The following is a 15,686-nucleotide window of genomic DNA, read 5'->3' as shown; positions in this document are numbered from 1 at the left end:
TAGTATTTTAAACAATAAAAATATTTGATTATCCCACATAATGGGAAGTCTGGAAGTACCAGTATTTCTATAATTGAGTCAATGACTCAGTGATGTCTTCAAACACACAGGCCTTTTCCATCTTTCTACTAGGTCTCCCTTATTATGCTGGTGATATGTCACCTCATGGTTACAAAATGGCTGCCAAAGTTTCAAGTATCATCAAGTGTCATTGCCACCTTTTGTTCTAAGCAGGAAGAAAAAGGGTATAGGCGAAAAAAGAGCTTTTGTGTTGTGTATTTGATTTTGTTGTTGTTGTTATTATTTTACTTGTCTTATGTGGCTCTCTGTCTTTTCATGAAACAAAATCTTTCCTAGGAGCACCTCCTACCCTCCAGGATATTTCTCCTTATACCTGATTTTCCAGAACTAGGTCGTGCACTTATCACCATAACAATCAGTAGCAAAGGGAAATAGAACGACTCTTTTGGCTTAAACCAACCCTGATTCATTCTTGAGGGCTAGGTAGAATATATGAATATGAACCTTGAGACTTAGTCTACACAAACCCTTCTGACATAGGGAAGCTGTGTGAAAACATTTACCCTTTTCAGGGCGGGGGAGGGTGTTTTTCTTTTTTAGTCTAAGGTTAAACTGTGACAAATACCAAATAAGAGAAGTTCAAAATAATGAATATTCACATCTGGGTATATACTTTAATGGCATGATGCCTAGAAAAATGTGTTTTGCCATGAACAGGACGGCATTTAATGACAGAAAGCATTTTTCTCTGTGGAACTCAGGGCACTTCATGTTGAGTATGTCATTTGTTCCCCAACAGCCCGTTTTAGGAAGAACAGGATAAGAGCAAGTTGTAAATATACCAAGTGGCCAGTTAAGACCCTCTTAGTTCTCTGATGCACTTCATGAAAATAAAAATGAGTGGCAAGAGTTTGATGCTAATGCAGAAAGAATAAAGATTCTGCTTTTTGCTATTTCTAACAAAGTATAGTACTTATGATGCATTAGTCAGCCTTTCTCTCCTCTAAAGAGAAGAATGTTAAGTGGTACAGGAGAGGACTATTTCAGATGCTTCAAGTTGGCATAATTTTTCATAACTGAATTCATAAAATATCATTCATAAACTCATGCTAAAAAAACAGAAAATAATCTAAGACTGTCCCAAGCCTAAACCAAATGTGAATTAATGTTTGCAGATTGTTCGGCATGATAGGACAATGGAACAAATAGTGTTTCCTGTCCCCAACATATGTGAATACCTCACGCGAGAATCCAAGTGCCGCGTGTTCAGCACCACGGAAAGGGATGAACAGGGAAGTAAGGTGAATGACTTTTTCCAGCAAACGGAAGACCTCTACAATGAGATGAAGTGGCAGAAGAAAATCAGGAGTAAGTACAATGAACTGAAATGGTTTGTCTTGAGCGTGATGTTAGATACAGTGGTACTTAGGGATACGTGACGGCATTCCTTTAAACTGGCTCTTAATTTCTTGCTGTCTGATGTTACTGAAATCACTTACTGGCTTAAGAACGTCAGCTCAGTCTACAACTGAAGCCAAGACACCTGTGGCGTAAGGAAAACAGAAAACTCTGACTAATTAGATCGTCTTTTGGTGCTGATCCTATAGTTTCATAAATATTATGACATGCAAGATCGCAGCTGTATGTTTCAGCTGCTATGCAGCTGCTGGTTTGAAGTCCATGAATGGGCCCTGACTGGCCTTAATGGTCAGTAAATGGGGTGGAGAGACGTCGGCGCCAGCAGGCTTGTCCTCTTGTGTCTCTGGTCTTACGATTGAGTAGATTGTTTAATGTTTTCTCCGAAAGTCATTCCTTTTTTCAACGTATCTTTATCTCGCCAAATCAAAGTAGAAATTGTGTGACACGTGTCTTCAAATAAAGCTAGCTAAGAGTTAGCACAGTATAGTTCCCATGACTTATTTCTTTTCTTTGTTTGGGGAGGGAGGTAATTAGGTTTATTTAAGTTTTTATCTTTAATGGAAGTACTGGGGATTGAATCCAGGACCTCATGCATGCTAGGCATGCACTTTACCACTGAGCTGTACCCTCCCCCGTCCCAGGACTTATTTCTCACATCTCAAGTCTATTTGGAAATCCTGAACTTTAAAATTAAGAAAATTTTCAAGTTTAAAATAAATTTCATTTTCCCAGATAAGGAAGATCGTGAGTTTTTAACAAAAATTGGTAAGGGAAAACTCTTGATTAGGTCTTTTCTGTCTTGGGGAGGAATTTTCCAGGCAGGCAGGTATATGTTCTCAATACCTCTATTCAACAGTGCTTCATCATTTTAATTTTCTAGGGACTTTAATGATTGTGGTTTATGACTTTGGTTGAGCTTAAGGCAATGTCTTTGGGTATAAGATTGTGGCATGCATTGTCAGACTTTCTTAGCAGAATATTTGACAAAATAAAGAAATGACTCTCCCATTGCATTTTACCATGTAGAACCTTATGGAATTCAGAGAAAATTTGGAGTGTCCAGAATACAGTTGAAAACTCAGCAATTTTATTTGGGGCATTTGAAAAACATACATTTTATTCTTGACAAAAAGTTATTTTAATGTACTAATGCTTGTGGGTTTGGTGCTTTTTTGGATAAATATTTTGTCCTTTATCAAAAAAGAAATCTGGAAATAATTTCCGATGTACCTTTTACTTTTTAAAATTTTTTTTTTTACTGAAGTATAATTAGTTATAATGTGTCAGTTTCTGGTGTGCAGCACAATGTCCCAGTCATGCATATGCATACAAGTATTCATTTTCACATTACTTTTAAAATTTGGAAGCAAGTTATGATGGGGCTAGAGACAGACTCTAATTCATTTGATGGATTTGTTATTACAAACGTATGCAGCAACATCTTCTAATTTTGTCTTAATATTCTCCTTTGAAAAAATGAGGACTCCTAATTCAGGAATGATGGAGGTGCAGATGTTTACAATTTATGACACATTAGTCAACTAAATGCCATGGCTAATCATAGCCTGCTCCAGTGTTGGAATGCTCCATTCCAAGAGAAGGAAAACAAGATGTCCTGAGGGGAAGTGCAGTTTATAAGTAAGCACCAGACGTGAGACAGGAATTCACAGAACATAATTTGAAAAGTTTAAAATTTTAATTTGGAAATTGAAGTGTCTTTCCCCATCAATGAACTCCAATATTTAAAACATGATGTTAAGATACTGAGGGTTAGATAATGGACAAAACCTGAATAAGTCACACGTCCAACTTACATGCATGACATATCTTTTTAGGAAAGGGGGGAAGAACTGATTTTGGGTTGATGTAAACTGTATTCAGTACATACGTCTGCTAACTCAGACACAGAATCCCATTTCTGAATATGTTCAGCAAAGCCTCTCTCACTTACTGGCAGTTCTTACTGTATCTTGCATTTTCTTCTGCTATTGCAAACCCAACAAGTTTGCAGGAAGTGTTAAGGTTTAAAACTTAGGTAGTATTATAAATCACTAGTTCCTGGTAAGCGGTACTATGCCATGCTATTAAGTTTCAGTTTCAGTTAACTGTGACCGTGTCATAGGAATTGTTACCCAAGATAATATGTGTATGAGGGGTTTGCATTTGACTGTAAGATACAGGGGTAAGACCAATTTATCAATATTCCTAAATTACAGTAGTGTGTACCATGCCATTAAGAGGGGCCCCATGCAGCTACTAAACTTTCTCCTAACCTACTCTATGGATATTTTAAAGAGAATTATTCTAGAATTGTCTTTTCTGACCACCTTTAGCAATTGCAGAATTAACTCACCCTTCTACAGTGGTTTAGGTGTAAACTGGCTTAAGGATAAAGAAGGAGTCATATAGAAAACTCCTTGATTGTGTTGATTGTAAGTGTTCTAAACTCAGTCACAGTAAGTGTTTATTTAAACTTGCTTTTTTACACTAGTTTACAAAAGTGCATTTAGCAAAATGTTATCTCAGCAGGGCTCTGGGGCTGAAACCAAAATTCATTCTGTCTGCTCCACCGCACTTCTTGCCCACTAGGTAACCCCGCCTTGTTCTGGTTCTCGAGGCACATATCCCTCTGGGGCAGCATCTCCTTCAACCTGGCTGTGTTCATCAACTTGGCTGTGGCTCTCTTCTACCCATTTGGGGATGATGGAGATGAAGGCAAGTGCTTGTCTGTCTGTCTTTTTTTATTGAAGTCCTGTCAGTTACAATGTGTCAATTTCTAGTGTACAGCACAATGTCCCGGTCACATATATACATACAAATATTCCTTTTCATATTCTTTTTCATTCAAAGGTTATTACAAGGTATTGAATATAGTTCCCTGTGCTATGTGGAAGAGATTTAGGGGTTTTATCTATTTTTACATATGGTGGGTAACATTTGCAAATCTCAAATTGTCTGTCTTTAAATGATAAGTATTTTAGAGTTCCAAAAATAATACTCTTGATGCATGCCTTAACTATTTAGAGCGTCCCAATTCCAGCCATTGAATTCTCATTAAATAGATTTTCTTTATTCATCGGAAGTAGAGAATGAGGGTAAGTAGAGTAGGCAGAAAGCTATAGTCAGTATAAATACTTTTCCAAAAGCTCATCTACAGAAGAGCATTTGAGCTATATCATATATTGACAAATAAGGCCCTGAAAAAATTATTTCTCCCTAGTTATTATGACCAAAGGCTTTTTTTTATACCATAGCATCTCAATTATATAAATAAATGGGAAAATGAGGGATGTATGCCAAAATATTGATGGTGATTACCTTAAATAGCAGAATCTCTATTTTACTCTCTTTGCTTTCAGTGTCATCTAAAGTTTCTATGATGAGCATGCGGGTAATCTGGAAAACAATTTTTAAACGTTACAGCATAAGACAGTATAATAATAGAGCGGAAAGGATTGACTGTGAAATTAATATTGGTAAACTATTAATGCATGAAGTTTTGCAAAAGCAAAAACAAGAGAAAAGATCCCATTTTAAGTGAAATGGGAAATCTAGGAGCGCTATGCTAACGGGTGGAACTGTGGAAATTAAGTTTGGTTTAAATCTGACAAAGGTGCATGGGAAAGTATGTCACAGGTTTGGGATAGATACAGGTGAATAACTTTGAAACGGGTGTTGAAAGAACAGCTTGGAGGACAACATGAGAGATACCAACACATAGCAACCACAAGTTGCTTTTGTGTCTGATCTGTTCATCGGACTATTGTGAGAATTCGGTGAGGTGCTGGAGGTAAGGCACTTAGAATTGCGGCTGGTGAGCATTTGATAAAGCTTAGTTGTCATGGGTGTTGTTGGTGTTACAAGGGAAGTAGTGACACCACACAGGGAAGCTCAGTGAAAAGGATGGCATGACAGGAGCAAGAGTTATTGAAGCCAATTTCAGAAGAACTGGAGGTGAGCGCGTGCAGGAGCAATGGGCTGTTTCACAGGTTCACTGCGGATGTGGTGGATATCGAAGTTCTAACCTTTGAGTATAATCTGAGTGGTCATAAAAAAGTTTGAGCTTTTCAGAAGGCATGCCAATGCTAATAAAAGAAGACTATTTGGCAGTGGAGCAGGCGTGTGAGTTAAATAGCAATGAAAACAGCAAATACTTGGCCATCCATCGTGGGGAAGTTGCAAATGCAGCAGGAAGTGGAAACGGCTTTCTCTTCACTGAGTTTAGTCTCAGTTAGTGATGACAGCCCTCTTGGCGCAGAGGAATGTGACCCTTGTGAGGAGAGAAGTCCCACATGAAATGATAAATGGGTATCATCTGCACACAGGATGCTAAGAGAGAGTAGATTGTAGCGTCCTGGTTAATAGAAATATAAAATCTTAGGTATGGGAGCACTTCTGGAAATCATCTAATATCAAACAGTCATTTGTCAGATAAAGAGGTGGACGCCCAGAGAAGCTAAAGCTGGGAGCTCTTGGAGTAGAAGGTTAGCGAATGCTTTTGTTTACAATCCAGGACTTCTCTGCATGGATGATTAGGTTGGAAGCATATAGAGAACAGGTGCCCCTTCGTGCAGCACGCCATTTTCCCTGCGTTCCGTTCCGTGATATCCTTTATGAGACCGCCAGAGCCAAAGGACACAGCCTCTGCTGCCACCTGTTGTGCACGGCATGTAATGGGGGTGGGGGAGGGCACCCCTCCGGACATCTTCTCTTCCCTCATTCAGGAGAAAGTAGAATACCTGACATCTCTAATACCCGCCGGACTGAAAACGGTTATAATAGTCATACTGGTCTAGACTGGGTCAGACACAGCACTAAGCACATCGCACACATCATTTCATTTCATCTTCCTGACAGTCCTGGAAAGTAAGCACTTCATCCTTATGGATGAAGAATTTGAGGCTTAGGAAGATTTGCCCGATAATTTGGGGGTAGAGTCTGGAAATACATTTTTTCCACCAGTTCCCAAGGTGTTGCTAACACAACTGGCCCTTGAACAAGAACTTGAAACTGCCTACTTGGTAGAATTTGGAGTTGAGGCTCCAGCCTCAGAAAGAAACAGAACTAACAAAAACAAGACAGGAAAACACAGTGCAGGTGCAGCCTTTGCTCTTCAAAAAGGACTGAATACAAGTTGAGGGCAGATAACCAAGGTAGAGGCTCTTTCTTAGGTGTCTGGTTGTGGGTATGGAGCTAAGAGGGGAGGGGAGGCATGAGCTGCCATTTAGGCCACGTGGAGTCCCAGATGTTTACATCATCTGAACATAGTTCTCGATGGGCTATTTAATCATAACTCCATGAATACCGTTACAATTTTGATCAGGATTAGCTGAGCCTCTCACCTTCAGATACACACTACGCAGAGCTGGGAAGGCTGAGGAAACAAAGTTAAGACTGACCAGCACACCTGGCCATCAGAACTGGCTGGACAAGGTAAATTCTATGCTGGACGTGCACCGGATTTTGTCAAACATAGGCTGGATGACTCCTTGGCAGGAACACATCGAGGTGATTTAAAGATGAATTAGTTGATCATTAAGATTCCTTCAAAGTGCTAAAAAAAAAAAAAAAAAAAGATAGGGACATGTCAAAAACACAGGATCCAACTTGAAAGATTTCCCAGTAGCCAACCCTGTGGAAATTTTGAGAAAAAAATATTGACAGTAATACATAATAACCCATAGAATAAAATAAGAATCTAGGAGTCCATATTGATAGAAGAGAAAGTTCTTCCTTACAATAATATTCCAGTTAATAACTGTAGGAGGAATGATGGAAACAGAATGTCACCATTTGGCAAACATCACATGGTGGTAAGAATCAACAGTGGATGCTAGAATTAATAGGTGAGTATTAGGTGAAAAAGTATAATGAGAAAGGGGATACTGATGCAGTCTTAAAGTATTTCCCCACACCATACTTATTATAAAAGAAAGAAGAGTGCCTTTAAAGGGGAGAAATCACTTTAACTATGTGATCAATGTTACTGTCACCAGTAATGAGACACAGCAACACTACGTGCCTCTTGACATGACGCACTGACAAGGACGTGGCATCACATGCCAAAAATGTATAAATTGAGAAAATTTCAGACAAACCTGGAATGAAGGACATTCTACAAAATAATTGGCCCGTACTCTTGAAGCTTATGAAAGACAAAGAAATATTGAGGAATTAAATGGAAAGAGACTAAAAGAGACATGACAGCTAAATGCAACGTGTGATCCTGGTTCAGAAAAGAGACATTAATTGGGCAATTGATGAACTTTGACTAAGGTCTGTAGATTAACGTGGTGTGTATATCATATTGATTTGCTGATGTTGGTCGTGGTAAGGTGGTTATGTAAGGTGTTGACATTTGGGGAATCTAGGTGGAGGGGGTATGGGAAATTTGTGTTATGCTTGCAACTGTAACATTAGTCTGAAAGAATTTTTAAAAAGAAAGTTAAAAAAGAAAAGTAAATATGGGTACTCTATCCACCTCTGAGGTTCCTGGATTCTAGGTATAGAAGTTGATCACAAAATCACCTGTTGAATCCTGGGCCAAAAAAAGAGATCTGTGGTTAAGATGGGCCACCTTTCCCAACTCCAGACCGTAATGCAAGCTATCCCTGCGTCACTGAGGCCCCTGTAGCAGTGAAGACAGAGGAGCTGGCGGAGGAAATGGGCCGGGAATGCTTCCTCCAAGCGTAGTTCCCAGCCTGATCACATATGAGCTACCAGGAATCACTTGTGCCCAGATACCGAGTTCATACTTGGGTAAAAGTATTAACTGAAAGGATAGTGTCTCCCTTCAGCCAGGGTGGCAGTGTACACTCATTAAAGGGAGATACATAGCAGGAAGGTGATTCTCAGAGGATCAGCTTATAGGGCACCCACCCTCCCAATCCCTACTGCATGCAGATAACCTCCTTTCGTTACCAGGCTTCAAAGAGCTCTGTTTCAGTTTATTCAGGAATTCAGGGCTTATTTGTGTGGTTGTGGGTTTCGGTCTGGGTTTCCTTGTTTGGTTGATTGGTTTATATGTTTAACATGTGCTTCTCTAAAAAAGAAACTTATGCCAGAGTTGAGGAATGAGGCTGTGTGGGTTGCGGCTGAAGCCACAGCTGTTGATGCTGGGGAATCTCCTAGATGTACACGCAGAAGTTGCATGTTGCCAGGCCAACCACCCCTACCCAGTTTGGCAAAGGCAGACCAGACAAAATTGCTGCCATGGGGATTTCTGATACCCAGATAGCATGTGATTGTTAAAAAAAAAAATCATGTTCAAATTTTGAGTGGAATTCTTTTTCCCCGCCAGTGCTTTGTGTTAAAGGAAGTAAGTTCTTCAAGGTGATTTTAACGCATTCAACTGACTAACAGCCATCGATGGAGTGCGGCTGGGGGCCAGGCACTGTGCTGGGTCCTAGAGATACGAAGGTTGGAAAAGCTGTCCTCTTCCTCAAGGAGCTCAGGGTCTGGTTAAGGGATGAAGAGAGGAATAAGGCGCCCATAGACTTTAGCTGGACTGAGTTGGGGGCCATTCAGAAGGCAGAGGAATGAAGAGAAGGAAGTCGGAAGTAGCATGTTCTATAAGCAAGCTACTGGCACATCACTGTGAGGTAGACCAGAGCGTCTCACTATGTGAATTGAATTGAGGTCTCTAATTTTGCTATTTGAATTTTCTTTTTTAAAAGACAGACTTCATAGTTTCTAACATTTAAAAACATTTAGAGTAAATTCTAAAAATTTTCTTGCATTATAAAAGTGATACATGCTCATTATAGAAAATTGAAACAAATACAAAGTATTAAAAAGACAGTCTCCTCTTTCCTCCCTTAATCGGTAAAAAATGCCTTGAACAGTCTACACTGTCTTCTCTAGAGTTTGTCAGAGGATTTCAAGTTTTTTTAAGCATCAAATCTTCAGCTAGAAAATAATATGATCATTCTTACAGAATATGATTACAGACTTCTCAGTTGTCAACTGACAGTACTGGAAATTAATAGCCATTTTAAGTAACTTATAAATTTATTTACTATTCACAAATACATATTTAAAATAAAACTATGTGCAAGGTACTAGGCTAGACACTGAGTTCTCTCTACAAAGAGATCAAACGCTCCAGTTTTAAGTGCACGATTGTAATTTCTTATTTAATCAAGGGGGAAATCTCAGCAAGCCAGACACTGTCTGGGAAGGAGCAGTCAAGATGTGGTTAGCTGGTCAGGCATCAGTGACAGTACTGTCAGTGTCAAAGCTGAGACTTTTAAAATAAGAATGTCACACCAAGTTGTTGCGTATGAATTACATTGAAGAGCTGAAGAGTTCAGTGACTGGCTAAGAGTTGGTAAATGTGCAAAGATGTTGGCAGTTCTAGTAAACTTCAGAGTGAAGCTCCATGACTTGGGAATTTATAGCTGGAGACTGACTGACGCCAGACGAGCTCACAGGGTATGTTTTTGTTTATTCATTTTGTCAACAAATATCTACTTCGTACTGTACGCCAGGCACTGTGATAGGCGGTCCTCACGCTTCCAGAGCTCACATGCTGATGGCACCCCAATAAGCAGGAGAGAAAGTTGAAGGCATTTTCTGTCCGTGGCTCTTTGTGATCTGTGAGACCAGGGCAGTTGGTGGTCAGGCTACGTCTTGGCAGACATAGGCGACTTATAAACCAACATCTTAATAAATATGAGCTGGGTACTCATTTGGTTAGTGTCACCAGAGGACAGGAATTGAAGGTAATTCCCAGAGCAAGCAACTTAGCCCTCTTCTTTCCCCATCTCCAGACTAATCTTATCAGATCACACACTTGATGAGGGGGCAGATCAGATCTCTCCTCCCAACCTTCTTTCATCACTGTGTGCTAGAAGAGATAACATAAAGATAAGAACGACATTGCAAAAACAAACATGTCTAAACTAGTGCTGTTCACTATCTGACTTTTGTTGTTTTGATTTTTTAATGTCAGCTAGGATCGTCCACCTACTTTTGATCCCTTTGCACTCACCGTGAACTAAAGGCTTGTGCAGAATTTGTTGAAGGAGTCCGGGTAATCCCATGGCTTCCAGGATAATACAGAAACTCTGAGCAGCAGGGCGCTTGTGGTGTTTTGCATGCAGAAGTGAATTTTATAAATAATAAAAAGAGGTGTGGCCCAAAGGAATAACTAATGGAAAATCTCTATTTTGTTGTTTCCCTCTGACATCATCAGCCAACAGACACATGTTTGAGGTCTAATCAGCCCAAGAGTATTGCCCCTTAATTTGCTTCTGCAAATGCAGCACCACATGAGCAGGGGGATTCCTGGAATCCACATGTCAGTGCAAATGTCGATGAATTGTCCTTTTTTTTCTTTTTTAAATGGAAGTATATTTTTAACCCAGTTTTGGGTAATTTCTAAAGAAATTCTTGTAATGGGGTTCATTTTTGAAACATTTGGAACTTTTGTTTCCTGATGATTTAAATAGCTGAACATTGTTTTAGAACTTGAGTTAACCTTCAGATACACACACTCATACATATACCTATGTTTTCATACACATAAATGCACTTGTGTGTTTTTTTAATGCTTTTATTTATTTATTGAATTTTTTTTTTATTTTTGGGTGGAGGTAATTAGGTTTTCTATTTTTTTTTTAATTTTTATATTTTTGGGGAGAGGTAATTAGGTTTTATTTATCTTTGATGGGGATACTGGGGATTGAACCTAGGACTTATTTATGTTAGGCATTCACTCTACCACTGAGCTATGTCCTTACCCCCTACACTTGTGTGTTTTAATAGTTAAAGCTTAGGTCTGTTTCATTAAAGATTGGATATTCTGTATTCTGAATTCTTTAGAGGAATCTGTAATAGAAAAACGTGGTAATAATAGAACAGGACAAGTTATGAGTTCAGTGCCTGATTCCATATGATTTAGCTGTGCATTTAATGGTCATTAATCATAAATTTTGAATTAAGATTCCCAAATGAGATTCCACAATCCATAAAGTACTTAGCGTGTAACTCCCATAATGGGAGAGAAAGATGAGTAAGTCTCAGACTTATTGAAAGAAGCATTAACTAGTGAAGTGAGTATTTAAGCCGCCTGGAATTCATCACAAACTTTCTGGAAATGTAACAGTGAGAAATGTGTACAAAGACATTTCCTCTAAATGTACAGCGTGCAGAGTGGGTTGTTTTGAAATTCAGTGTCTTATGGCTTGTCTTGCTGTATTGTATGAAGTAGAGCAGCAAATACTTAAACATTTTCTAGTTATGTTCACAGTAAAAATAAACTTCTTCCATATTTTACAGGGACACTGTCACCACTGTTCTCAGTTGTGCTTTGGATAGCCGTTGCAGTCTGCACATCCGTGCTGTTTTTCTTCTCCAAGCCTGTGGGTATTCGGCCATTTCTTGTGTCAATAATGCTCAGATCAATATATACGATAGGTCTTGGACCTACATTAATACTTCTTGGTGCAGCTAATGTAAGTACTTTGCTTTGCTTCGTACTATTCTGGATTAATTTTATTTGTTTGGGGGGTGGGTAGGCAATCAGGTTTGTTTATTTATTTATTTATTTATTTATTTATTTATTTATTTATTTATTTATTTAATGGCGGCCCTCGGGATTGAACCCAGGACCTCATGCATGCTAGGCACGCACTCCACCACGGAGCTACACCCTCCCCCCTTATTCTGGATTAATTAAAACTGTACTCAATATAAAACTGGTAACTGTATACTTTAACTCTGTGTATACCATAAATTCTAATGCATTGTGAATCCAAATTAACCAGAGTTTAACTTGTACCTTCTTGATTGACTTTTAAGAGAAAGGAAAAAGTGGCAACTGAAAATGTGATATATTTGGGGCATGACCCAGTTCTGCAATCAATTTAACTCAATCCAGTTTTAATGCCTTCGGCATCCCATACAGGCAGCTATTGACAAAAATGACTCCGAGCTGCTGTTAACATCTTAAAGTGACTTCTAAATCATCCAAGAAAGATTAAATTATATTTCAGTAGAATTTTAGAAGTGAGTGCCTTTTATAAAATGACCGAAGGAAAGGGGTTGCTGTAAGAGAAAATAGGAAATTGAGCTCTTTTTATGTGAACAAAACCTATAAACTTGTGAAAGGCAAAGATGAGATTAATGTTTTTTTTCCACTAAATTTTTAAAATATTAGAACAAGGGAGTACATTTCAAAATCTGAGCTAGGTAAGTTTCAAATAAGTAAGCCGGAGTACTATTCCAAATAGTAGCAATGGTGCCCAAGAGATGAAATTTGAAAGGGGCTAGACAGCTTTCTATATGGCAGAGCTCAAAAGGGATGTTTAAATAAAAAAGGTAAATTACCAGGTTGGTGAAAGAAGAAGTTCCTAGATAAGCAAATAAATATTGCTAATATGTCTGCTGAATACCTAAAAGCACTTTCTATATCTTTTACTAGATTTCTAATACATTGTCCTATATTCTGGGTATCTGTGTGTAGCCCTTAACTCTCCTATTATGTTATACAGTTCTTGAGAATAATGACTGATCACTCAATGTCTGGAACAGTATTAGTGCTCAACAAATATTTCTTAAATTAATTAACTGAGTAAGTAGACGAATGAGTGAAAGATTATCTTTGTATTCTTATACGGGTACAGTAATTTGTGCATACAAAATATGGCAAATATTTATTGAAAATGAATAAATGAAGTAGCAAAACTTTTGAGAATTATGAAGCTGAGCTAGTATGGCCAATTCTGTGTTTCTGTCCCTTTTATACTTCTTCAAAAATTGGCCATGATGTATATGCCTTATATATGTATACACCTATATCTGACAGATTTTTATATATATATATGTATATATGCATGACAGTGTACTGTACATACAAAGAAGTCTATCAGTAAAGAATTCTGTAAAGTGTCAAATACACTATTCTGTAAGTTTCTTGAGGGCAGAGGTTGTCACATTCATAGATGTCATTCTGTCCACCTCACTCCCTCCTTACTCCATTTTTCTCCATCTTAATGCCTGGCACTTAAACATTCAAAAATTATTTACATAAACTGAACTTGTACTTTGAGTGCCTTGGAAAGAAGCTAATTTTGCAGTATTTCCAACCAAGATAAGGAATCTTCATGGATTTATCTGTTGTTTTTTTTTTTTCCCTAAGTCTAGGGAAGCAGAAAAAGAAAAGAAAAGAAAAGAAATCAATCATGTTTATACCTCGAGTTTTTACTTATTTATTAACTTAATTTACACTTACAACTTTGCATTGTGTAACAGGCAGAACTATAATTGCTAAAATTATAGGTATCAGAGACGGGGGGTAAAAATGTCTACCTGACAGTTAAGCCTTAAGGCAAATCAGAATTCTAGACCCTAGGCAAATAGCAAGCCTCTGAATTTTGTTCTCATCAGCGAAATGAAGATATTAAAGCCTTGTCTTTCCAAACTGGGGTGTTGAGAAGATCAGCTGAGAAAATCAGTGCGGTGGTTTAGAAAAGAACAGTGCTAATGATAGAACAGCGACAAAGGCTCCTGGTTACCGGGTACCTGATATGTTGGAGTGCGATTTAATTGTGAAACGTTGCTCTCATGATCACAAGAGTGTTAGTGTTTTGGTTCACGGAGAGTTGTTTGTTTCTGACTCTGTGTCTTTCACAGTGTTAAGCAAATACAGAAAGTCCTTTTTTTGGCAAAGGAATCAAGTGGGAGGAAAACCCTCAATCTGTGTTCTGAGCACCTACTGTTACCAGTTGCTGTTTGTTATGATGCTGCTTCTTTATCGTCTTTACCAGTTGCTAAAAACTGAAGTTTGATTGAGTCTGCAGCTATAGCCTCTCTGTCTTGTCAAAGGGGTTTCCCGAAAATTTGAGATTTTTTAAAAACTCAATTGTTTTCCTCTGTTATAAAAGCATATCTTATAACGCAGTACAGTTTTCTTCCCACCCTCTATGTTACATTTTTAGTTCTTGGTAATGGAAATTAATATATTATTTTGGCAAATATAAACACATTTTATAAATTGGAGATCACTTAATTTTTTTCTCATACCATTGAAATTATTTGTAAATCTCACTTTAATAATAATATTTCCAGGTGTATGGATAATATATATTTATATAATCTATTTAAGCAGTCTATTAATTCTTTTTTTTTTTTGGAGGGTACTTTGATTTTTTTTAACTTTTTTTATTGAGTTATAGTCATTTTACAATGTTGTGTCAAATTCCAGTGTAGAGCACAATATTAATTCTTATTGTTTAGATTTTTAGATTTTTTTATAATAAATAATAATACAGTAAATACCTGTGAAAGATATATTCTGAGCCAAAACATTTACATTCTCTCTCTCTCTCCCTCTCTCTGCCTCTCACACACACACACACACACACACTCACACCCTATTTTTCATATGATATGGTCACTGAGTGCTTCTATTTCTAACATCCAGTTGCAAAAACAGAAAACTGCCCCTGTGCTAGGAGAATACTGGCACATGTTGAATTTAGCAAGAGATACTGTGGTTTACACCACCCTTATTTACTGTTTTGTTAGCAATTTAAAAGATTTCTTGGGTGATTTTTGACTCCATGACAACTTTGCCTTAGGCTTTGAAACTGTAGAACCTTACCCTGTCTTAAGATGTAACATCACTGAAATGGAGACTTTGAATCAAATAAGCTCATTTTTAGTAAGAAAGTTAATGGTTGATGAATATATAGTAATGTGGTTAAACTGTAGTTCAAGACAATAAATTTAATTTTACTTTTTAATAAATAGTGGATAGTCTTTTTTTTTTTTTTTTTTTGGCCATAATTTGTTCCTGGAAAATAGGTCATGTTTTCCCATAGGAACAACGTAAGATGGGGATAGAATTACTGATCAGGGACATAGAACCAAATAAGACAAAAAGGATAACATAAAGACAGCTATAAATTTCTGTGATGACATAAAACAGCAAAATTTAAAGGACATCACATAGCTTTCTAGAGCTATGAGGCACCTTAGGGCTTATTCACCTCTAGTCATTTCATTTTAGAAATGAGTATACAGCATCCTGTGGAGACCAGGAGGATTTACCAAAGTAATTAGTAGCAGAGCCAAGACTGGAACCCCAGATGGCCCAGCTTCTAATGCAGGGTCTTTCCACTAGGCTGCGCTAGTAAAAGTCCTGCAAAGACGTACCAATGAAATATACAGTATATATGAAAATATTACTATACTGTGTAATTCGTTTACCTAGTTAAAATTAATGAACTTATTTTAGTATG

At 37.8% G+C, this 15,686-nt stretch overlaps 1 protein-coding gene across 2 annotated transcripts in view; it reads left to right on the top strand.

Moving 5' to 3' along the window:
* ITPR2 (inositol 1,4,5-trisphosphate receptor type 2) overlaps positions 1–15,686 on the top strand; it is a 417,609-nt gene that overhangs the window by 323,840 nt on the left and 78,083 nt on the right. For both annotated transcript variants that reach the window (XM_074357919.1, XM_074357920.1), the window contains 3 exons: positions 1,197–1,389; positions 4,030–4,155; positions 11,722–11,897. In XM_074357919.1, coding sequence (XP_074214020.1) covers positions 1,197–1,389; positions 4,030–4,155; positions 11,722–11,897 — 495 coding nt within the window. The remainder of the gene's footprint in view (positions 1–1,196; positions 1,390–4,029; positions 4,156–11,721; positions 11,898–15,686) is intronic.

The sequence above is a fragment of the Camelus bactrianus genome, chromosome 34, assembly GCF_048773025.1.
Source record: "Camelus bactrianus isolate YW-2024 breed Bactrian camel chromosome 34, ASM4877302v1, whole genome shotgun sequence".
Lineage (NCBI taxonomy): Eukaryota > Metazoa > Chordata > Mammalia > Artiodactyla > Camelidae > Camelus > Camelus bactrianus.
This window is presented reverse-complemented; position numbering and strand designations above follow the sequence as displayed.